The 25,243-nt window shown below is 48.4% G+C and overlaps 1 protein-coding gene and 1 long non-coding RNA gene across 6 annotated transcripts in view; one reads left to right on the top strand and one right to left on the bottom strand.

Annotated features, from left to right (window-relative positions):
• GPR158 (G protein-coupled receptor 158) overlaps positions 1-14,309 on the top strand; it is a 351,668-nt gene extending 337,359 nt beyond the window's left edge. For both annotated transcript variants that reach the window (XM_051820964.2, XM_002717291.5), the window contains 4 exons: positions 217-355; positions 5,279-5,384; positions 9,068-9,214; positions 9,998-14,309. In XM_051820964.2, the coding sequence (XP_051676924.2) occupies positions 217-355; positions 5,279-5,384; positions 9,068-9,214; positions 9,998-11,449 (1,844 nt within the window). In that variant the 3' untranslated portion in view covers positions 11,450-14,309. The remainder of the gene's footprint in view (positions 1-216; positions 356-5,278; positions 5,385-9,067; positions 9,215-9,997) is intronic.
• LOC103350865 (uncharacterized) overlaps positions 1-25,243 on the bottom strand; it is an 82,777-nt gene that overhangs the window by 6,597 nt on the left and 50,937 nt on the right. For 3 of the 4 annotated variants that reach the window (XR_011381741.1, XR_007909784.2, XR_007909783.2), the window contains one exon: positions 824-977. This is a non-coding gene — a long non-coding RNA (uncharacterized lncRNA). Of the gene's footprint in view, positions 1-823; positions 16,206-25,243 lie in introns of all 4 variants that reach the window. The other variant, XR_011381740.1, reaches the window with a different exon arrangement.

Genomic DNA, 25,243 nt, shown 5'->3' with positions numbered 1-25,243 from the left:
AAGCTCCTTGATACATTGAATAAGATTTTAAATGTGCATCTAATATCTATATCTATGTGAACAACACTTCTTAATCCTCTGTTGCTAACTCCACTTATGTTTCTACAATGGCTTCAAAATGCATGCTAAAAAGCTTAGGTTTTATGTAGTTGGTTAGTTGGTTGGTTCACCAGTAAACCTAACGGGGAGTTGTTTGCTTGTTTGCTCTTCCTACAGCTGAGTTTCTGTTCCTCTTGTGGGGCGTTTACCTCTGCTACGCGGTGCGGACTGTGCCGTCGGCATTCCGAGAGCCGCGCTACATGGCTGTCGCTGTCCACAATGAGCTCCTTACCTCTGCCATCTTCCACACCATTAGGCAAGTGATCCCTGGAGCTGGGAACTGACGGTTTTCTTTTTCTGATGTGTTGCCGTTTGATTTAAATAGCAACACTGGGAACAACGAATGATGGGAAGATTTAGCGAGGAGTGTGTCCTATAAGTTGACAGATTTCTTTGTTACAGAAATGAATATATTTAATTGTGTTATTTTATTGATGTTCATTTATTGCCTCCATTGATTTAGAAAGCCACCTCAGTGTTATTGGGGTACACACCAAGCCACTCAGGGGGATGTCATCAGATATTTTTCCTAATATGTAAGCTATTTTGTGATAAGGATATAAAGCAATATGTGCATAAATCTTATAAACAGATACAGATCATTTATCTATGTTTTCACTCATGTTCCATGATAATTTATACTTTTACCATCCTAATATCCAAATAGACAGTTTGTGAGTGTGCATTCTGCTGAATTCAGAACAAAACAAAGCAAAACACCTACCCCAGCCTGGTGAGCGAGTCTGTGTGCAGGGGGGTTTGCTGTCACCGTGTCTTAGTCCATTTCTGGGATCGGAATGTGTCCCCTGCCCTTTGCCTTTGTTACGTCACATGCAATGCTACAGCAGGTGAGTACAGAGGAGAAAGAAGACAGTGGCCTGTGATGAAGCAAACAAAATACAACGCATGTTACATCTTCAGAGAATTTCCCCTGGATGCAGATTTGAAAATGGAAGGAGGCCCTCCGGGTGGATTAATAGGACAGCAGCAACATCACTCAGGGGCTGGCCAGGTGCCGGCCCTCAGCATGCTTGGGAATACGCTGAGTTTGCCTTTGTCCTTGGAGGACGGAGCAGAGCCCGTTGCTATGCAGATTCCCGGAGACTAACAGGAGCAGCAGTCGTCCCAGCGGGGGCAGGAGACCACAGGCCTGCGGCTTTCTCGGGATCTTCTCGTCTCTGACTTCAGTCAACATCGCCCAACGCTTTCTTGCACTTTTCAGGATCAGTGATGCCCGAGAACAGCTGGGCCTTGGGCTCAGCTGACACGTTTGTAAGTGTAGCAAAAGGAGTTCTGGGTGGTCTGAAAACCCTTGGAGCTCTATGAAAGGGCCAGGAACCCAGGGAACTGACCCCCCAATTTTGTCTCACTCTCTTTCAAAAGAGAGAAAGTAGAGAAAGAGATTAGAAGAGGGAAGAAAATAAGAATGGAAACATGGGATTCTAAATAAGCAAAGGAAGGCGTGCCTCTTCAGCCCTATCCTGACCAGCGTTCTGGGTCTTTGGCACACGACCAGAGCACCAGTAGCCTTGACCCCTCTCCCCCTCCATCATCCAAGAGAAGCTGCTTTTCTGAGTGTGCCCAGAATAGCAAGCAAGGACACTCCCAGATCTAACTTCTCCACAACCAGAGCAACCAGAGAATGACACGGCTGCGAGAAGCCTCGTCACCAAGCACCTCAAACGCCCTCCGCTGTCACGCGTGACTCCCGGCGCGCAGGGCTGTCCACTGCTGCCAGCCTTTTTAGAAGTCAGTGCATTGTCCAGGTGATGCTGGCCTGTGCGAGGCAGTCGCCTGAGTGTCCCTTCCTACCTTACGATTGACTCTCTTCAGTTTTCATCATTAAATATGTTTTTTACCAATAGGCTTTAAAGCCTAACCTTCCCCCACGTCCTTTCAGAAGCAGACAAGGTAACTTATTTTTTAAATGTTTTTCTTTTAAACTAGTAATAAGTTAATACGTGTTGATTCCAGAAAAATCATAAAATAATACAGAAAAAAAGTAAATGACTTCCTAATTGGACACCCCCCTCCACCTAAGATAAACACTGTTAACCTGTCAGTGTATCATTTTTAGATGTCTATAGTTGTGATACGTCGTATCATACAGCTTCCGTTTGCCCTGTCACAGTGCAGCTTAGCACTGAGACGTCCTGCTGTCGGGAAACTTCCTGAACTCTGCAAGTAGTGCTTCCCAACCTCAGCCGGCCATTGAACACCCCTGACATCTGCTAACTGCAACTACAGGAGACACTGATGGAGTCCCTCACCAAGAAGGCAGGCGCTGTATGTTAAGCCGTGACTGAAAACAGCGTTCCTACTTTGCTCTGTGTCTAATCTGCAGAGCCCCAAACAAGCCAGCAGCCCAGCCAGAAGCATCACTAAGTGTGAGTCAGGTTTGTGTATACACACGTTCTGATGGAGAAGCTCACAGCGAGCCTGCCAGACGGGGTGTTTGGTAGACACGGCACACTTACAAGACCAGCCTCTTTCCAGACAACGGTGTGGACCGCTATCAGTTCTGAGCAGGGAGGCCTTCTGATGGTAGCAGAGGGGTGCAGAAAGAGCAACCAAGCCTCAACTGATGAGCAACAGTCCCCTACATGTCAAGTTAAGTTTGATCTTTCCACCTGGGCCAGAACATACGATGGTGTACTGGCCTGAAAGAATCAAGAGTGTGCATGAGCTGTTCTCTCTGGGAAAATTAATTTGTTCCTGAAAATGCCAAGCAATGGAATTAGTTTAACACGGCAAATATGTAGAACATTGATTTTTGGCAGGTAAGTGGGTAGCAAGTAATAGGCAATAACAATTAAAGAAAGAAAGGATCTTATTTATATATGAAAATTTATACATGAACCAAATGCATATTTTCTATGGTTCTGATATTTTTAAAGTTCAAGAATAAGTAGTGGTTACATAACAATTTAAATCAGCTTGATGCACTTTGGTAATTTTTCCTCGAGCGAGTAATATTAAATAAGCCTTCCAACATCAGAGGAAATATTCTTTTGTCATTATGGCATATGTTGTTTTCCGCCAAAAACATAAAGTTGTATGGGTGACGTATACACACACATTATAAATAAAAATACATGAACACATTAGATATGAATCCACCTTTAATTCTTAGAAAATTTGTCAACTTGTGCAAAATAATCAAAGCATTAATCTGGAAGTATAAATAAATGCCAAAGGTATTTTTCCCAGTCTGTTCTAACTACTTATTTTTAGTGTTGAGCAGAAAGCAAACCTTTGGGAAGGTGCAAGACTTTTAAGTTCGCTTTATTTTTAGCCTCAATTTTCAAATATTTCTCTGCTCCTGACTTTTAACACATTCTATTTTTAACACCAAGAAATACCTTTCTAAAACTAAACCTTTAAAACTGCAGCAAACCTATTTTTCTTCTCAAGATAATTCTAGTCAGAAATGTCACCCAAAAAACCCAACAGTATTTAAAGCAGATTAATTGGAGGGTTTTTGATGTCAGTAGACTTCAAAGTCTTTTTTTCTGGAAGAGTCGCTACTTTAATTTAAAATGTATGCAGCCATTCTTCCTTCTGTACATTGTCATGCCAGCTTAAAGTTCACTTGTGTTGGCATTTGAGATTGGAACTCCCAGGACTTCAGTGTACTTTGAGATTATAAATTCGCCGCCTTGGATGTAAATTTCTTCTCCATTGCTGGCAGTGACCCCCAACCACTTGGGATCTTACCATTTTTCCAGGGCACTTTGTATATATTGCAAATATGCCTCAGGGGTGGTAATTTGCTGCTGAGTGGCATGGTCCCATTACAGTGCTTAATAAAAAAACTCACCAGAGAAACTGTCAAATGTATCTCATCATGGAACAGAATGAATATTCACTCGGTCACGTGCAAGGTTCGCCTGTATAAAGCCACCTCTGCCACAAAGGCCCTAGAGACCCTCCCCCCGGAAGACCCTTCCCCACGACGTGAACTGTGGAGAGCCCCGCGGCGCCCTGGACACCCGCTAAGAGTCGGCTTTGTCTCCCTGTGCAGGCACAGCGGACGGCAGCTGTCCATTCGGGACGACTCCTCGGCTTCCACTCAGCTTCCTGGTTGGGGGAAGCCCAGTGGAGGTGAAAACGAGGAATGAGCGCCCTGCGTGGCAGCTTGGTTTTAAATGTTCACACCAGGAATCTCCTTGGTAAATTTGCCATGAACAGGAAACAGTGTGGCTATAAACACTGGCTTCTTCCCTGTTCATCCATTCGCTTAGGTCGGTTGTATGATTATATGATATCAGGAACATTTCCTTAGGATGTCAGCTTTTCAAGTTTCACTGAAATGAAATTCTAATTCTCTGATTCCAAAGGCAGTAAAATCTCACATTTAGCGTTCATGGATAAACAGTGGATGGGGGAGACATTGAAAGGACGGGGTAATCGCAGAAGACCTGTGTAGAATGCCCTGGTTCTGCATCATGGTGACTGTAAGCCATGAGCCTTGGTTTGTGCATGCACCTAGTAATTCACAAAAATCCTCCCGTTACACTGCCGGAGACTGCAGTACTGAACTTCTCTTCATCACATTTCCTGCAGGGCATCCTGGAACCCAACTTTATAAAAAAATCCCTCATTAAGATAAGGTTTTTAAGTACTGCATCTTAAGTTATCCAAAGCAACGTGATAACTTAGAACAACTTATTTTTAAAGGTGCATTTTTCAAACTATGAGTTTATTCATTTTATCCATTTCCTGGTTTATCATTTAAACCTTCTGAGATCATTTACAAAGATCGTTTTACCCACTATTTCTTTCTTAACTCTAACTAATGGTTTTGCATAAAGAAATTAGAATCAAGAGCTACTTAGATGTGTCTCAGAATCCAAATTTGCCTGAAACCATCAGCGTGCAATCTGCCCTTTGCATTCGTGGGTATTTACCGTTTGGCCTTGTAGAACCTGTGTACATGCAAAACAACACTCCAGGGAGCTCTCCGGCTACTGGTCCTCTAAAACAATTAACAATAAGGAATTCACGTCTGTGCATCCAACGAAGGTGACCGAGAGCAGTATTTTCCCATGACGACGAGATACGCCAAAGAAACGGCAGCCCAACTTCTTTCCTCATCCTATTTTTATGTACACTGTACCTAGTGTCTGGAACAGCATGCTTGGGGGTGTGCGGCTCACCGGGTGATGTCTCGTTGCAGGTTTGTTCTGGCCTCGCGGCTTCAGTCGGACTGGATACTGATGCTGTACTTCGCACACACCCACCTGACTGTCACTGTTACCATGGGGCTGCTGCTGATCCCAAAGGTACTGTTCTGCTGTCACCTCTCGTGTGGAGGACAGTCATGGCAGATGCGCGTGGAGCCGTCTTCCCTAGTGTAGCTAGAGCTCAGCGAAGGCATGGAGACCTGCCTGACCTCCCAAGAGGTGTCGTCTTCCTCTTCAGAAAATGGCTGGCTGTTTTCTCTTGGGGGTCATTGAACATCTTAAATAATTTTACATGCCTGCCTTAATTGGTACAAAACTCCATCATCCATTTATATTTCAGTTATGGGCTCGAGGCAGCTTCCCTTACAGCCATAACATTAAGATCATTTATTACTATTTATTCAATTTTTTGAGAGGCAGAAAGCGATATACAGAGACAGAGAGAGATGTCCCTGCCTCTAGTTTACTCCCGAGTGCCCAGAAGCTTGGAGCTGGGAACTCAGCCTGGGCTTGAGCGCCGTCACTCGAGCTCCTGCAGCTGCCTCCCAGGGTCTGCACTGACAGGAAGCTGGAGCCAAGAGTCAGAGCCGGCCGTGGAACCCAGGGACTCCAGGCAGCACGTGGGCGCCTGCACTGCCCACCCCGAAGTCCTTGTTTCAAAGAACTACCCTGATGTGAGGATCCTCGTCACTGGATCCTACGCAGAGGAATGCTGCATGCTAAGCACTCAGTCTTCATGGGAATAGAAACAGTTACACTAGGATGTGTAGACGGGTCTCACCACCAACAGCTTCTGACAGAGACTGTCTAGGCTGGCAGTGTAAGGAAGTGCGACAGGGCGGGCCAGGAGCCCGAGTACAGGGTTTGTTTTTGTTTTTGTTTTTTGTTTTTTTTTTGACAGGCAGAGTGGACAGTGAGAGAGAGACAGAGAGAAAGGTCTTCCTTTTGCCGTTGGTTCACCCTCCAATGGCCGCCGCGGCCGGCGTGCTACGGCCGGCGCACCGCGCTGATCCGAAGCCAGGAGCCAGGTGCTTATCCTGGTCTCCCATGGGGTGCAGGGCCCAAGCACTTGGGCCATCCTCCACTGCACTCCTTGGCCACAGCAGAGAGCTGGCCTGGAAGAGGGGCAACCGGGACAGAACCGGCGCCCTGACCGGGACTAGAACCCGGTGTGCCGGCGCCGCAAGGCGGAGGATTAGCCTAGTGAGCCGCGGCGCCGGCTCCGAGTTCAGGGTTTTGAGCTGCACGACAGCAGTTGGGAAACCTGGCACCCGCCAGGGCCCGAGGCCCGAGTCTCAGTTGCCTCCTCCGTGGCGTGACAGTGGGCAGTATCGAATCGAATGCTGTTGGAGTTTGGGGAAGGACACATCGTACACATCACAGCATATCACTATTCTCCTCCTTCATAGGTAGAGAACCTCAAATCAGAACCCTGTATATTTTATCATTGTGTCACACACATAACATCAGCACTGCCGAAACCAGAATTGTGACTTCTTGTCTTTACCTCAACTCTCAGAATTAACCAAAACATGGAGAGTCAGCCCGTTCATACAGGCCAAGTGGTTGTGAGCAGAAAGAAAACACTATGTATTTTATCTCCTACTTGCATGCCATAACCCAGCCACAGTTTGCATAAGTCAGTCTGTGGCTGCATTATAACGGCTGTGTTGGCACTTTCTGTATTATGATTGCATAATTCTTAGATAGATGTATACTCACACTAGCTGTTCATTCATTTCCTAAGGTGTTATTGGGCTCCACAGAGAATGGGAAACAGGTTCCTATGGAGCCTGCACGTGAGGGTCCACTCCCAGCAGCGCCAGGCAGAGCAGCCAGAAAGTAGCAGCCTCCCAAATGTCCATCACGTAGCAGATGGACACACTAACTGCAGTCTGTCCATACAGTGGGACGGCGTCTGTCAGTGAAGGTGACCGAAACACAGAATAATGCCACAACTTGAACACATTCTATCAGCTGAAAAAACCAGACACACAAGGCCAAACCGTGTGCCCATATCATCTTATTTACGTGAAATGTCCCCAATAGGCAAATCTATAAAGGCAGAATTAGGTTAGTGTTGCTAGGGGCAGGTAGGAGAAACAGAAGTGACTGCGTATCAGGTATGAGGCTTCTTTCTAGGGTGATAGAAATATTCTGTAATTGAATAACAGTGATATTTGTACAACCTTGTGAATACACTAACACTGGGTTGTTTATTTAAATTGGGAATGTTATAATAAGTGAATTATATCACTTCTCAATACATAGTTAGCAGCCAGAATGTATTAATATGTATAAATAAATACAATAATTATATAAATACAATAAATAGTATATGTCAATAAAAGTCCTCTACAATATTACTGAAGGATTTTGCACAGCACTCATCTGAGCCCTTAGAACAGGAATAATGGACAGATAGAAATCTGGAGAGGAGGAGGGGGAACAGATCAAATAAATAAACAAGATTATTTTTAAAATAGTCCTTTAGATACAGATACGCGCCAGAGGAAAATCACAGCCAAACAGGCAACACCCAGCAGTGCCTGTTCCCTCAGCCGAACTCGAGATCGCCTCCATGACTCTGCTCCAGGAAAATAATTCTCCTTCTATAAATAGGCTGCAGGTGGCTGTGCCGGCAGCGGGGGAGACCGGGGAGGGACCTGTTGCATTTGTTTACAGCCCGAGTTCCCAACACCTGTGGGTCCCAAAAATAGAGGCGGAAGTGTGAAGGAAGGAGTCGCAGTTCCTGTGGTCCTCCGTCCCAGTTCCCCCAGATTTGTTCTGACTGACGTAGATGGGCAGCTGCACTGTTTCTCACGCACGCGCTCACCTGGCTAGCTGGGTGTTTTCACAGAGGTGGATTACCCGTGCATCACAGAGACCTGGTCATCATTGTTAACAGAGTCCCTGGCCCAGTGTCTGGGGTGCTCCCGGCTCTTTCCCCTGCTGTGCAGAGGACGGACTCCTGGTCCACGCATCATGGCAGGTGCTCCTGCCTGCTTTCCCTCACTCCCCATTTCACTCTGCCCTACCTCCACATCAAGAAGACACATAGCAAGAGCACACGAAACTAAAATCATCAAAAGCTTGTGTGAAAACAGTCAGAATAGATTTTAAAAGGTGATAAAGGATAGAAGGGTGAACTTAAGAGAAAGTCTGTCATTTCATGGACTCTTACAGTTTAAACAGAGACCATGTAGCCGAGAGGATACTGCTGGGAGTGGCTCCCTCTCTTGGTTGAGACCCCAGGGATGGCAGACTTGGGGCTGGAATGCACATCTCCTGTGCACTGAGTTTTGAAAGCACCTGTAGTGGACTGAAAGTCCCTTTCAAGCCACCAGGGCCAATGGTGCCCACAGATGGATCCTCACCTGTGTGAAGTGAAATGACAAACACGAGGCAGACCCCACTGCTTACAAAATTCCTGGTCAGCAACCACGGGGTCGAAATTGCTTCTCTCAGAGGGCACTTCTCAGATCCTTGTACGTATTTTCATTTTCAAAACGCAACACCCCATGGGAGAGGAGCAATGTGGTAACACTGGGGGCCCACAGGAGGGGCGTGGGTGAACCCTGCAGTGGAAGGGGGGACTCTGCGCTGGTCTGACTCAGCACAGAGCTTCCGCACGGGACAGGGACAGCAAAGCAGTGAGCCTTGACAACAGGTGAGGGAATGAGTCCATGGAGCCGCAGAAATGAGGTTAACAGCAGAAGCCTTAGGAAACGTTGGTGCCCTCCCGGTGAGCGGACGGCTACAGCTCATCCTGTCTATTGCAGTTTTCCCATTCAAGCAATAACCCCCGGGATGACATTGCTACGGAGGCGTATGAAGATGAGCTAGACATGGGCCGGTCTGGATCCTACCTAAACAGCAGCATCAACTCAGCCTGGAGCGAGCACAGCTTGGATCCAGAGGACATCCGGGTAATGCCAGCGAGCCTGCTTTCCTGATTCAGAGTAGGCCGGTTGATTCAGGCAGCTGCACGTGCGTGTGTGGGCGCGCGCCACGTTCACGCATTTGTGTTAGGGAATCCATGTGTATGAACTGAAGACAGCAAGCGCAGAGCCACTCCAGACCCAGGATGTATACATGGCGTGTTAGAATGCTCGGGCTCTAGCAGCCAGGCCATCCCTGATGGTCTTGACTGATGGATCAGCACTCATACTGATGAACTGACGCACATGGTCCATAGGAGGCGCTCATGACACCCTGCTGGTGGACAGTCACCCAGATCTGTAGCACAGAGCCTGGACTGTTTCATACAGTCTGTGAGGACATATCGGCATCTGAAGAAGATGCCTGTCCTCCAGGTGACAGGCAGCATCAGGCGTAACTTGATCCCTGACCGCGTGGTGGTCATGCTGGTGGTCCCAGCACTCTTCAGGGACATGGCTTATCACCAGATACCACACGGCATCGTGTCTGGTCCAGGTGCAGGCTGCTCCACACCACTTGAAAGGGTAAGATGTTTGCTGCGTGGTGCAAGGATTGAATGCATGAGCTCCTGTCCTAAAGCTTAAACTTTATGTGAAACAAAACATGAAATAATCAAAGTAAAAATGAGGAGACATGAATGCAGATGTCAGCAGAAGCAATAGAGCAGTTGCCCGAGAGAGCCGCAGCTCGCTGAGTTCCAGTGCAGGGAGCGGCAGGGCCCAGCTCAAAGGCTGCGTTCTACATGTCTCTGCATTTTTCTCTTCTTGCAGGACGAGCTGAAAAAACTCTACGCCCAGCTGGAAATCTATAAAAGGAAGAAGATGATCACAAACAACCCGCACCTCCAGAAGAAGCGCTGCTCCAAGAAGGGCCTCGGGCGCTCCATCATGCGGCGCATCACCGAGATCCCGGAGACCGTCAGCAGGCAGTGTTCCAAAGAGGACAAGGAAGGCGCAGACCACGGCCCGGCCAAGAGCACGGGCCTCGGCAAGAAGAACCCCCCGGAGGCTTCCAGTAACACCGCGAAACCCAAGGAGGAGTCGCTGAGAAACCGAGTCTTCTCTCTCAAGAAATCGCACAGCACCTACGACCACGTGCGGGACCAGACGGACGGCTCCAGCAGCCTGCCCACGGAAAGCCAAGAAGAGGAGGCTACGGAAGACTCGACACTGGAGTCCGTGTCGGGGAAGAAGCTAACCCAGAAGCTGAAAGAAGACAGCGAGGCCGCGTCCACGGAGTCGGTGCCGCTGGTGTGCAAGTCGGCCAGCGCCCACAACCTCAGCTCCGAGAAGAAGCCGGGGCACCCGCGGACATCCATGTTACAGAAGTCTCTCAGCGTCATAGCGAGTGCCAAGGAGAAGACGCTGGGGCTAGCTGGGAAAACCCAAGTGTCAGGCGTGGAGGAACGTGCCAAGTCCCAGAAGCCTCTGCCAAAAGAGAGAGAGACCATCAGAAAAGACTCCAATCCGGACAACACAGAGACTAAAGAGTCCACCCCGCTACACTGCAACCCCTCGGAGGAAGCACGGAAGCCTCCGAAGTCGGGGATCATGAAACCACAAAGGGTCAACCCCTCCACTGCCAAGACTGACGTGGGCTCAGGCACCGCCCAGATGCAGGACAACTTTGACATCAGGGAGGTGTGCCCTTGGGAGGTTTATGACCTGACCCCAGGTCCTGTGCCTTCAGAACCAAAAGTTCAAAAGCACGTGTCGATTGCGGCTTCTGAAATGGAGAAAAATCCAACTTTTCCCTCAAGGGAGAAATCTCAGTGCCCGCAGTCCCACCCGAAAAGCGTAGACAAGGCTGAAGTGTGCCCCTGGGAGAGCCAGGATCAGCCCCTTGATGAAGATGAGAAGGCTTTGATTTCCAAGACGCCGGTGCCCCCAGGGCAAGGCAGAGACAAGGCCGGCAGTCAGCGGTCTGCAGCCAGTGTGCATGCTGGGCAGCATGGGGAGCTGCCCGCCAGCATCGCCGCGGCCAAAGGAGGGAATGAAAGTCTCAACCACGTAGGAGACCGGGAAAGAAAGACATCTCCCTCTGAGGAAAATGTGCCTGGCTCCTTCCACTCCAGTAATAACTTCCAGCAACCTTTAACCTCGCGAGCTGAGGTGTGTCCTTGGGAGTTTGAGAGCCCGGGTGGACCCAGTGCAGACCAAAGTGTGGTTCTCCCTGCCTCTTCTGCTTTCAATGCAAGTAAGGTTGCAGGGCCTCGGAAGTAAGAGGCCTGGGGTGCCCGTCACGTGTGGCATCCCCAGGAAGAGAAGGCAGACGAGGAAACCTGAAGTCTGTAAAAGAAAGAAGATACAAGAATTAAAAAAAAAAAAATCCCCTAGGAGTATTTGTCAATGAAGGGAAGCTATGATAGAGGGGAGGGTAAGGGCAAAGGCAGGGCGGAAGAAGGCAACAGGGTCAACCCCCTGGTAACACAAGGAGAGTCCTCGGGTTCCGCACGTTCATGGAAACAGCCCTGTCTGCGCCTGCTCAGTGCTGATGACGGACGTGAAGAGCCTAAGGCAAATGAGGAGTCAGAGACCACTTGTGAGACTTTGCTAAGGAGAAGGGTTAGACGCCTACAACCCTCAGTAGCTGACTGAGAACTTACTGTACCTACGTAACCTTGATAGCACTGCTAACCTAATGCATCCCTCAGAACACCTTTTATATTAACGATTGCTCTCATTTTCTTATCAATGTATGTTTCAGTACACTGTTGTGTCTCATATTCAAGCATTCCAGATTGTATAATTTTTGCAAATAACTTTGATATGATGTGACACAACACACTTATGCAATCTGCAGCTACTCAATGGTTATTGCAACTTACAGAATACCTGCTATCTATCTTTAGTTGGTCCTTGGAGTTCAGTAAGCTTTCTCTGGCTTGGGAAGCCATAACTGTTATGATAAAAAAAAAAAAAAAAAAAAAAACTTTTAGTTTTGGCTGTGGTTTCTACATTGTGGACTTGGATTTGACTCTATTAGCTCCCATCATGGTTTGTTATACTGTCTTAATCAGGGTTTTTATACAAGTTGAGTTCCTTGTTTTGCACTTCTTGTTAGGGACTTTGAAGCTATATGAACACTGGAGATGAATTGGTCCTACTTAGTCCTGTGTCTCAGTAAGTTAAGGACAACCTACCCATTGTTTGTTCTAAGTCACAAATGGAGAATGCCTTCATTCCAATTAATTGTCCCTTTTCAGTCTCTCAGTATTTCATACTTAGTGGCATTTCCTAAGGAAGAAGCTAAGACTGAGAAAGATATACTGTGTACTCTTGTCACCGTGGAAAGGGAAGACTCTAGGAATGATGTGAGGATTACAGAACAAGGACATTTGCCTTTCAAAACAGAAACAGAATGATAGCTCCCAATAGCACTTTCAAGGGATTATTTTTTTAAAGAGAAAAATTATGATAGCATCAAGATCATTGTATGGATATATTTTTATTATGCATACTGAAAATAGAATATTTTAAATTACCTTAAGCTATTTATTCTCATAAACTTTTATTCACAGCTTCAGCAAGGGATAGAACCTGCTGGGCTCAGATCCCAAAGAGGTTTTTTAACCTGATTCAGTGAAAACCTAAAAGGCGGGTATAGGCTCTTCATTTCCCAGGCACTGGAAACATACACGACCTGCAGACGGCCCCGAGCCACGCGGCTCAGGGGATAAAGTGTAAGACTGATTTGCAAGGCAAAAAGCCCCCACCGCATACCCTGTCTCACTCACCGCCTTCCTCCAGGAGCTCTGGGCACGCAAATCCCAAGCTCCAGACTTTGGCCCTGCTGAAGCGGCCGTGCATGCGCTGAGTTTCCAAAGCCCCATCCCACTGCACTCGAAGCTGAGCCCAGACGTCCCTGCCTCTCACTCGAACACTGAAGCACCAACTGCTTGTTTGGCCAGGACATTCTACAGCTTAAATACTGGTTTTCAGGATAAAGGGTGGGGGAAGGGAGTCAGAAGGTGGGCTCAGGGCTGTTCTTAAGAGAATGTGGGAGGACAGCATTCCCCGTGTTTCTCATCACAAACTCTCCCAGCAGGAAGTGAGCACTTTGCGGTGTTGCAGAGCCGTGTACAAACCCTCTGTGCCCAGCTGCTTGCTTTAGGCAGTACTCAGGTTGGTTGGGCAGGGGAGAAGAGCTACAGAAATTATTATTATTATTATTATACCTCTAGTATTATTGAGTGTCCCCTTCCTTTCTTCATCCCTTTCTTTCCAACCAAGGCCTATCTTCATGGTGACCTTGGAATACTTTAAGATCCTGCCGTGAGTTTGGCTTGAGGTTTCTAGACTCCCATCCTCCGTATCACATTTGCCTAAGATCTGCTTGCCCTTGGTTCGCTTTTGAGGACCAAGTGGTCCAGCAGCACTGATTTTTTTCATTGCACTTCATGATGAGCCTGCCAGAGATGTGGCTTAGAGAAGACTTAAAGTTATCCCTTAGTGACATGCTACAGCCCCCAGATTATTCTCCACCAGCATCCATCAGCGAGAGTGCCTAGGGTCCTTCCGAGAGTCCCATCGCCATTTGTGATCACCAGGAGAGGTGGTTTGCCCAGACCGGTGAGGAAGAGAACGCGGATACGCACACGTCAAGTCACAGACACATGCTCAGCTGTCCCTCTCAGTGTGTGTGCTGGCTGCGTCCTGTCCCTGTTTGTCAGCCAGGGTTTATAAATAAGTAGATTTCTACCAGTCTTCATAGAACTGTCTATTTTATGCAAGAATTCAATGCTTTACGACATGAATTATAAACTCAGCCCACTGTGCTCTCTGGTGGCAGTCTGGATTTGAAACTCGACAGTTCTCTCACATCTGCCCCCCAGGTTCCTGCATGCAAGTGCTGACAGGTAGGACTGAGAAAACACTGCCTCTGACTTCTAGCATTTAGCAACCGAGAGTCGTAGTCAATAAAACTGTAAGTCTCTCCACTGAGTCTGTGGTTCTTCTGAAACTATCACCTGACACCGACAGCATCCCACCGTGAGACATTTGGTGAATTTACGTTGTGAATCGTGGCAGCATGTAAATAACTATAACTCCTCTGCAATAAAACATATTTATATGAAAGTGACTTTTGGTGAGTTGTGAGTTCATCGCTTGAAAATCGAGTGCTATGTAGCCCGCCCAGCTTGGGGAGGAGTTCCGTGTGGACCCTTGGCTTTGGTATCCTCAGGCACCTGTGTCCTCACAGTGCCGACTTACAGGAATACCTGCTCAGTCAGAAGTGGTCCCAGACAAGCAAATGGGAAATCAGCTGCAGCGGTAGAACCTAAGAGGATTACTGGTTTTGATTCAGAGGAGCTCTGCCCAAATAGGAACCGACACGGCCCGGACGATCTCCTAAACAGTGCTGACAGAGATGAACGTCTGCAAGGGCGCGCAGGCCCGTAAGAGTTGACGGGGGTACTTCAAGCAGCTGCAGAAAAAATGGAATCTAATGTTAAGTTTATTTTGCTACAAAGAAAATTCTGAAGTCCATGCATTCAAAGGGTCTTCATAAAGCTCATGAGGAATGTGTATTATGAAAAAACTGCATGAATTTCAAAAGTTTTTTTGCACAAAAATAAACATCTTTTAATTCCATTTTTTCCTTCCAGCACTGGCATTGTGGCCCAGTGGGGTGCCACTGCCTGCAACAATGGCATCCCATATCGGAGCGCCAGTTCAAGTCCTGGCTACTCCACTTCCTATCCAGCTCCCTGCCAATGTTCCTGGGAAAGCAGTGGAAGATGGCTCAAGTGCATGGGCCTTTACTCCCCACATGGAAGACCTGGATAGGTAGAGTTCCAGGTTCCTGGCTTCAGCCTGGCCCAACCCCAGCCATTGCAGCCATTTAGGGAGTGGACCAGCAGACAAAAGAGGCTCTCTCTCGCTGTCCTGCGCCCCATCACTCTGCATTTCAAATAAAATACATATTTTTATAAATTCCATTTTTTTCCATGAAATTTTGAAAGTACCCTCACCCACTGCCTTGGTATGATAACACACCCATGAGCATAACTACAGACAAGGAGTCAGGGAGGCCTTGATAGAGAGTTTAGGCCCTGGAGGCTGAACGTCCGCAAAAACATTAGGGAAAGAGCTAGGTGCTCCCCTTCACACAGCATGCTTCCCGCTCCCTACAGCTCTTCCCTCAGTACCAGGAGCCAGGTTAGGTCATGCACTCCAAGGACCACATAGGAGCATCCCAGAAGTGGGCTCAAGTGGGAAGCGAGCAGAGACGCTGCACCCGTCAGACTAGCGGGAGAGTCAGGTCTAGGAAGATGAGGGCTCTGAAGGAGAGAGAGAACAGTTACTGGTTACTTCACCAACGTGACATCCTCTTGTCAGTCCATTCCTCTGTCATTCTCATCTGAAGTAACTAGATGGCCATGTCAAATACAAACATTACTTCTACACTTGTTGACATGTGGGCTGATTTCAAAAGCTTTAAAAGCTCTCAGGGGCAGCATTGTGGTGCAGCAGGTTAAGCCACCTGCGATGCCTGCATCCCATGTAGATGCCAGTTCAAGTCTCAGCTGCTCCACTTCCCAGCCAGCTCCCCACTAATGCATCTGTGAAAGCGGTAGAAGGCAGCCTAAGTGCTTGGATCACTGCCATGCACTGGAGGCGACCCAGATGAAGCTCCTGGCTTTGGGCTGGCCCAGCCCTGGTGGTTGCAGCATTGGGGAACTGAACCAGCAGATGGAAAATCTGTCTGTCTGTCCCTCCCTCTCTGTAACTTTGTCTTTCAAATATTTTTTTTCTAAAATGCCCTCTCAAAACCTGTAGGCATCATATCATTACCTTTTCTTTCGGGGAGGGACCCCAACATCCAGCCATTGTGGTCCCTTCCGTGTCACAAAGCCAATCCTGAAATGGAAGTTGACTATCACCAGCATAGCTTTGTTCAGTGGCCAAACTGGAGAAGCAGGGGCATTGCACTTGCTGGAGGCTGAGGCGCCACAGGAATGAGGGGAGGAGCATGCTAACGAGAGAGAGAGAGATTCATGGATTTTCTGGGAAAGGGGGCCGCATAATTCTCAGAACCAGGGAACCACCTTCTTTTTGTCCTCTCATCATCTCCCCTGCTGGTTGTCATGACGATTGTCAACTGTCACGGCAGAGTGACTTTTAACACGGAAATGAGGTTCTAGCAGAGCTTCAGATCTGCTGACATCACATTGGCAGCCATCTTGGATCTCTCTGGTTTGAACCAGCTGGCCTGGGGGAGAATTTCTACTCTTAATCCATCCTATTCTCAAAGAGAAGCGGTGTTAGGGTGGGCCTGGAGACTAGGCCACGCAGGCTCTGTCCCAGGCCAGTATCTGCACCGAGAAAAGCTGTAGCCCAGGACCCCCGGTTCGTACAATGGGAAACCTTGATGGGAAAGGGCTGGGGCGAAGGAACCTTCCTCAAAGCACCAGCTCCCAGAAGCAGCTCCACAGCAGCAGGAACAGCACAGCAGGGCAGCGGGAAGGGAGTGGGTTGCATTCCCTGCCTCATCCCGGCACCTCTCTCAAATGAGGGGCCTTCTCCCAACTGTATCCCATGGCCTGAGCACCCTGCGAACAGAAGCCTGCAGAATCAGTGGCTACAGCTCTTCGGACACCTCTGAAGGGCTGAGGAAAAACCATTTGTGGATTAGCAAGCCCTGAAAGTCCAGTCGTCTGTGCTTTCTCTCTCACGTGCGAAGACAGCGTCTTCTCTGTTGCTGCTTAGTTATTTCTCTCCATACACATGTACAGTTAGTCACTGTTCCTCTGCTCTAAATATAGCACCTTTCTGTTTAAAAACATACCTGAGGGAAAGTCTCCTATCAGAAATGGACCCATCACCTGGAAAGCAGAAATATTCTAAACAATGCAAGCGAGATGAGATGTTCTTTGCTACAGCCCCTGAATAATTATGAGAACAGAAAATGATATCTGTCTAATTTTGGTTATTTTCTCCTTAAACATTTGTTTCTAAGAAAGCACCAGCGCCAGCTTCAAGTACATCATGTGTTCTGATTCAGTGTCAGTTGGTTGGGAGGCAGATGATGAAGGGTACAAGTTGGTTTCTAATTCCTCTTTTTCTATGTGAAAATCGTACATGCCAGAAATAAAAAAGACTGATCAAGTGAAGATGGATAAATATAGGCAAAGTGCTATACTAATCACATTCCTGGAAAGAAAAAGCACAGCCATGTCTCGTGACACTTGTGGTAGAACACATTTCCATTGCAAGTCAATCACAGGAGGGGGAGCCGCCTTTCATGGACACGAGAGGAGCCATTCGGTTCCCCCACCTAGAAACACCAGGGCTTTCATTCTTCCATGCCTTTCATGCTTTCCCTTTGGTCCTCCTGAATTCTCTTTCCTCCTCCTCCTCTGGGCCAATATCATGTATGTTTCAACCTCAGAATCACACACTGTACCATGCAAAGAAAACCTTTGCATGTGAGATTCAAGGTGCAGTAATAAAAACGACATCTGGGACAAGTTGGTCGAGCTACACCCCGAGATGGTGGCATCTCATATGGGCACCAGTTAATCCCGACTGTTCCACTGCTGATCCAGCTCCCTGCTAATGCACCTGAAAAAGCAGAGGAAGATGGCCCAAGTGCTTAGGGCCCTGCCACCCACATGGGAGCCCCAAATGGAATTCCTGGCTCCTGGCTTCAGTCTAGCCCATGCCTGGCCATTGTGGCCACTTAGGAAGTGAACAAGCACGTGGAAACTCAATATCTGTCTGTCTGTATCTCTCTCTCCTTCCCTCCCTCCATATCTCTCTCTCTTCCCCCCTTTCTCTCTCTGCCTCCATCCCTCCCCCACCACATAACTCTGCCTTTCAAATAAATACATACATCTTTTTTTTTTAAATGACACTTGGATAGCAACATGGATCTGGACTACCCCAGGGTCAGCAGTACAAATGCCCCATTTCCTTCTGTGAGTGGTTTAATCTGCGTGAGTTTTGGGGACACAAGTCCTGCTGTTCACATAAAAGACTTCTCATCATACATGGGTCACTCATAGGACTTGCTGTACACAGTGACATGCGGTCTGAAGTTAACACCTGCCAAGTCTCTCTGAAAAGCTGCAGTAGTTCAGTTCTATCATAGGAACATCCACCCGGGAGAGACAATATTTTCTGTCTTCCTAGGACCATGGCACAGAGAACCCAGGTTCCAACTGACTTCCTTCACCCTTTTAGTCCTTATCAAACCTGCTCCTCCAGTCTGGACCCCATCAAGAAGGTACTAGGGCAGAGCCAAGTGGCACTGTTGCATGTGGCAGGCAACAGGGAACAAGGATGAGGGATCAAACATTTTAATTACAAGCCACTGAAAAACATGAGTTATCTCTACTATACCATAACCTAAAGACAGCTGACTAACACATAAAATTGGTACCAAGTGGAGTGCTGTCACACAACATAATGCAACGTGCACTTAGAGCTGGGCTGCTGGTGTCCAAAACAAAACAACCTGTAACTAGAAGTTGGCCTTGTTCATAAAAACAAAAAAGTTTGATAAAAGTGTCGCTTGCAATTAACTTGGTAGGTAGACATTGTTCTTGATGAATCTGCCTCTTTAGATAAAAACTGGGCAAACAGAATGTTGAAACTGCGCTAGTCAACCATTGGCCGAATATGACAAGATATTCCAAGGAAGAGGTGACCTCTGAAAATAAATTCTGGAACTTTCAAGGAAATGGGAGATGGAAAAACTTCTCAACTCCACCTAGTAAAAGCTGAAACTTCAAAAGTTTTGAAAGAGAAAAAGATAACTAAAAAAATAATAATAATTTGGGCCAGAGGAGCAAATTCAGCCTCAACCTCAGTGTAAAGACCGAAGACCAAACCGAGCAGGTTCCAGTAAATCCTTCATGCAAAAGTAAGCAAGGGCATCGTGCACTCGCAGGAGCCCGATCGGATCGACAAACCACAAAATTAATCAACAGAGAAACGCCTAGCTCAAAAATAGACTTTGCAAAAATTTATGGGATTAAAAAAAAAAAAGTAACAAACAGGGTCACTTCACAATTTATGAGCCAAAGTGGAGCATTTTAAGAGAGAAAAAGGCATGATTAATTACACCAGAATAAAGGCCATCCACCAGCCACAAATCAGATTAACTGGTCACCCTAAGAAAGAGACAGTATTGGTGGAGACGGGAGATGACCTTTGGTCCCCCAGCCTCTAGTAAGCAGGAACAAGCCAGCTCCTCCACCAAGAAGTGCATATTCTCCAAAGTCAGATTTAGAATCGGCCAGGGGGCTCATGGAAAAGTGAAAACGCACAGAGTGCAATCCAAGACACTGCCCTGGGAGCCTACCCAGGGTATCAACCCTTAATATCTGCCCAGTGGGGTTTCTCAACTGTTCTGTGTCCTGGCGAAGCCCCACCCCAACCCCAATGCCCCTCTTCCTTCCTGGGGGGGCTCACGTACAGTGGTCAACCCTTCCCCCACTCCATTCTTGTTGGGCTGAGGGTTCTTTATAAAGTTCATGAAAAAAAAAAATGAAAACCTAAATTTATTTTGATGCAAAAAAACTGAAATCCATGGAGAGCTTTTTTATAACATGCATTTTTCATGAACTTTTTGAAGACCCCTTGTGTGGAGATGGGAGAAGGCAGTAACTTATCTTTTTTTGTTCATAGAACAGCATTTGGCTGGGGGTGAGCGTCTGGCTCAGCAGTTAAGACGCTGCTTGAGATGCCCACACGCCATTACAACAACACAACCCTAGTAATCCAGTTACTGCATTTGCACTCACTCACAAATTCAATAGAAAATACGTGCACACCTTTTAAGTCCATTTTTCCATGAACTTTTCCGAATTTCTCCCCAAGATTTGCAGTCCCCTCTGCTCCCAGTGCCAGGGAAATATGCTGTGAGCCTAAATGACCTTGATCTTCCCCATACCCCTGGTCTTCTGCAGACACATGGGACAGGTGGGTGACGGGAACCTGGGGGGCGGACCCCCTTGCTTTGCCTCTCTCTCCTTCCTCCTCCCTACAGTCCCATCAGACTAGGAGGGGCTACTCCCGGTGTTCCCCTCCTCTCCACCATGCTGTCCTCCCACTCAGGAGGCAAAGCAATCGCTCCTCAACTTTGAACAACACACTCTACCGTCCAAGTCCTCCACGCCTGAAGCGATCTAGAAAAGCCTCTTCCCCTGCCGCAGCACCTCAGCTTTCTACAAGGGTGACTGTGCACAGGGGAAGCATGACTCAGCACTGGCTCTGAACCTGCGCTAATCCCAGGAAGCACACAATGTCCCTGCGGGCCACTGTCAAGAGGAGAGGCTCATGACGGTCACGGGATCAATGGAGTCCTAGCTCAGGTCCATCTCGCAGTGCATCCAGGGGTACCCCGCACCCATCCTGGGGTCATTCTCCCCAGCTCAAAATTGAGTAAGCAGAACAGAAATACTCAGCGCTGATTGGATTCCCACGCTGTTTGCTGACTGGTGGGGGGTGGGCCACGGTGGTATTAACTGGCAGGTGGAAGTCACGGAGCCTGTCTCATAGGCGTACACTGCGTCCCATGGGGGTCGCAGAAACCAGTAGCAGCATAACGGCCTCAGAGGGTGCCAGGACGATGACTGCCACGGCATCCCCATTCCACTGTCCTGTCTGGCCTGGGCACAAGACCGGTGGGTCTTGAACAACAGGAGATAGTCACACACTTCGCCAGGTGTTCAGCCAACTGCAGCTGCTGTTCCAAATGTGTTTCCTAGCCCAAGGAAATGACATGCCTCTGGTACCTGGCATGCAGCTGTGGATCTGGCGAACCTGTTACAAGGACTACCAGAACCAGCTGACTCCCAGCTCGTAAGGCCAGAAATGCTCTTCATTCTCCTATAGCAGAGCTGAATCAGTTTTCCAGCCCCATGTCATCATTCAATATGCAAAGACCTTAATCTCCTGTCCTTTCCAAGAAGACATCACACTGGTCCATTACACTATGATATTATGCTGTGTGCAGGTAGTGAGCAGGAGGTAGTGACAACTCTAGACTTATCTGTAACACATTTGTATGTCTGCAGGTGGGAACTAAACCTGACAAAAGTTCCAGGACCTTCCATCTCAGGAAAATTGTGAGGTTCAGCAGGGTGAGACACGTTGATTTCCCTTCTAAGGCACAGGATAAGTTGTGATTCCGCCTGCACACCACCACTACCATAGCTGCTAGTCTTGAGTGTGGCCCAGAACAGGGGGAAGCTTTGCCAGGGGTCCTGGTTGCTGTCCAGGGGGCTGTGTCCTTTGGCCATGTGGTCTGGCAGATCCAGTGGTGCTTGAAGATAGAGAAGGGTGATCACCTCTTCTGAGGAAAGGGTTACACTGACTGTACATAGGTTGGCTGTAGTACATTAGGCATAAGCATGACTTTGCCATTGAGTTTACTTGGAGATTAAGTGTGGTTTATGTAGATGTGTAAGAGAGGCAAGCTGACAAGGGGCGGACAACAATGGCTGATTCTGTGTTTTGATTATAGGGCCCAGTTGTTTGCACAGACACTGATCTAGGTGTTGCAAGGAAGGCATTCTGCAGGTGTGACTGATATCAGTTGACTCGAAGCACTGGTGATTATTCTTCTTACCAGGAGTCAGACTGACCCAGCCATTTGAAGGCCTTAGGTTTCCCATTGCAAGATGGTAGCATAATGTTAAAATGGAAACTTCCTCAGAGCAGTTAAATTCCGCAGAGTTTGTGTGAGCTGAGCAAAGGAAAGCTAAAGCCAGTGGTGAAGGAACAAGGCAGAGCCCAGAACCAGAGCAAGTTCTGAGAATGCCAGAGGAAAGATGCCGTAAACAACTTAATGGGCTACAGCTTTGAAAATCAACCAGTCAGTTGGTCACGACTTGGTTAGTCGATTGTCTAGCACATAGTAAACTGGCTACTGGAACTTCTGCACCCAACCAAAGCTCTGGTGTTATGATAAAACTCCACACTGATTTGGTTTGTTGGTACAGAAACCAAGTCCAAATCCATGGCTTCCCACAAACTGAACAGTGGAAATCCAGCCTCAGTTTCCAGCTGGCCAGCCTGCCCTACAAATCTCAGATTTGCTCGTTCCCACCACTGCATGAGCCAATCCCTCTCTATATACATGCATCCTACTGGCTCTGTTTCTCTGAAAACACTGATGGATACAAACGATAGCTCTACTTTATTGGCCCGCTGCGAGAATAAAATATATCAGGATGTATGAAGAGGATTACGTGGGGCTGGGCACACAGTAAGTCTTCAAGAATGACAACACTTGTGGAAGTTTCCATTCTATAATCTCAAGGAGTTCTTTTTCTAAGTTATATTTATTTGTTTATGTGAAAGGCAGAGCTACAGAGAGAGGGGGAAGGGGGAAAAGAGGAGGGGAGAGAGAGAGAGGGAGGTCTTCCATCTATTGGTTCAATTCCCAAATGCCTGCCACAGTCAGGACCAGGCTGGATCAAACCCAGGAGCTAAGAACTCAATCCAGGTCTTCCACATGGGTGGCAGGGACCAAAGTACTTGGGCCATCGCCCGCTGCCTCCTCGGTTGCATATTAGCAGGAAGCTGGGTCAGAAGCAGAGAGAAGACACTCTGAAATGGGACATGGGCATCCCAAGCAGCAGCTTAACCACTGAGCTACAATGCCCGCCCAAGGGTTCCTTCAGTACCAGAGCCTAGAGGTCACTGAGGCTTAGGGTTGTCCCATAAGCCATTTCAGCATCTTCCCTTCAAACAACAGCAACGAGTCAAACTGCACTCCCTGCCCTGCAGTTAACGCCACCCCACAGACAGATCCTAGTACTGGGACTGTTCAAACCTGACCCATCACCCCTCCTGGACAAGGACGGGGAGGGATTGATTGGGAGAAGGGTGGAAGCTGCAACCCAGCCAGTGGCATGGCAGGTAATGAGGGGACCCTGGAGGAATCATAAGGCCCAGTAGAAAATGAGGTCTCCGTGTCAGCACCAGGGAGCAATGTCCAAAGTCAGATCATAAATGGGGTCCCAAAGAGGAGGCAACCAATCAACTGAGGCCCAATGGGTCAGAGGCCACCGATGGCCTCTTCATGCAGGGTTCTGCAGCAGCCGGTGCCCCATCAGGGAACAGGAACCACACTGGGAACTTGGCACTGGGAACATCTGATGTCAAAGCTGCTCCTTAATAACCAGGGTTTGACTGCTAACGGGAGTAAGGAGAGCCCAACACCACAGCCACCTCGTCTAAGGCAGACAGCCAGGGCCAGAGCCAGACAAGGGCACCATAGGGGAAGAACCAGAAACAGCTCCACTCCAGGGCTGAGTCACCTGGTCCGACAGGCTGCACCTGTAGCCCACTAGACGCTGCAGACTTTTGCTGAGATGCCACAGGCCAGAGCTGGCTGGCAGGAACTGCTCATGGCAGCACTGGTGGAGTTCACTGGCAAGGCTCGCCCTGTGGGCAGTCTCCCTTGTCCCCCTGGCCGGGAAGCCGCTGCTCACGAGGAAGCCACCTCTTGGAGGCCATGGCCATGCAGTAAGAGCAAGAACAAGCAGCACTAGAAAGGGAGGAGAGCACTGCTCTCTCTTGCCCTCGAGTCTGGCCAGCGTGGGAGGGACAGCGCAGGGCCCATCTCCAGTAGCATGAGGCAGGACACAGGACAGACAGATCTGGAGCTGAGACACAGGTAATGACGTGGGTTCACCGTAGGGGAAATGAAGACACAAGCTCAGAGAGTGTCCTGAGTCCACTAAGGTCATACTTACGACCTCTGACAAAGGATATTGGCACTAACTGGTTGAATATCGTGGGCACAGTGGCTCTTTGCAATGAATCTACTTGTTTTGTTTTGTTTTTTGACAGGCAGAGTGGACAGTGAGAGAGAGAGAAAGAGAGAAAGGTCTTCATTTTTTGCAGTTGGTTCACCTTCCAATGGCTGCTGCGGCCGGCGCACCGCGCCTATCCGAAGGCAGGAGCCAGGTGCTTCTCCTGGTCTCCCATGGGGTGCAGGGCCCAAGGACTTGGGCCATCCTCCACTGCACTCCCTGGCCACAGCAGAGAGCTGGCCTGGAAGGGGGGCAACCAGGACAGAATCCGACGCCCCGACAGGGACTAGAACCCGGTGTGCGGGCACCACTAGGTGGAGGATTAGACTATTGAGCCGCGGCGCGGCCACAGTGAATCTACTTCTAAGCCAGGAACTGCAAGATTGCCCTTCCCCACATCCTTCAAAGAAATGCCATCACTGGATCCTCATTTTCCGACAGGCTAACCTGAGACTCTCACTAGCGTGTCATGCCTGTTGCCGGCATCTTCCGAGAGCTGAAGCCGGGGCTGAGCTAAGGGAGGCGGGGAGTAAGTGCTGACCACAGGGGCGTGCCAACCCCACTTGAACCCTTTACGATTTAATCAACTGCTGTTTGGAATTGTAGGCCTGACTGAACCAATGGATTCTGGTTGCTGCTGCAAGTTGATTTTATCTCCCCCCAAGACAACACTGCCAGGGATTAGTGGAGTGACACTGAGAAATCTTTTCCAGTGAGATATTTAAGAATAGAAATGGACCAACCAGGATCGCAAAGGACTGAATCATCGGAACTGCTTTGGTCTCTTTCTACCCCTGCGACGTGGTGAGTCTATGATGGATCCCGGCTGCACACGGGATCGCTGTCTGACCAGCAGAAGCCCCCAGAGCGGGAGTAGCACTGGGGAGGTCACTTTTGCGGCACTTGTCAGCTCCAGGGCCTGCAATCTTCCGCTTCCCTGGCCTGTTTAAGATTTTATCTATTTGAGAGGTAGAGTTACAGAAGGAGAGAAATGCCCATCCACTGGTTCACTCTGCAAATGGCCATAACAGCCAGGAACCAGGAGCCAGGAGCTTCTCCTGTGTTTCTCACATCGTGTAGGAGGAGCCCAAGCACTTGGGCCATCTTCCACTTTTTTTTGCAGGCACATTAGCAGGGAGCTGGATTGGAAGAGGAGCAGCTGGGACTTGAACCGGCACCCATATGGAATGCCGGTGCCACAGGCAGAGGCTTAGCCTACTACGCCACAGCGACAGCCCTT

The sequence above is a fragment of the Oryctolagus cuniculus genome, chromosome 13, assembly GCF_964237555.1.
Source record: "Oryctolagus cuniculus chromosome 13, mOryCun1.1, whole genome shotgun sequence".
Lineage (NCBI taxonomy): Eukaryota > Metazoa > Chordata > Mammalia > Lagomorpha > Leporidae > Oryctolagus > Oryctolagus cuniculus.
Note: the sequence above shows the minus strand (reverse complement) of the source record. Positions and strands in the feature narration are given on the sequence as shown.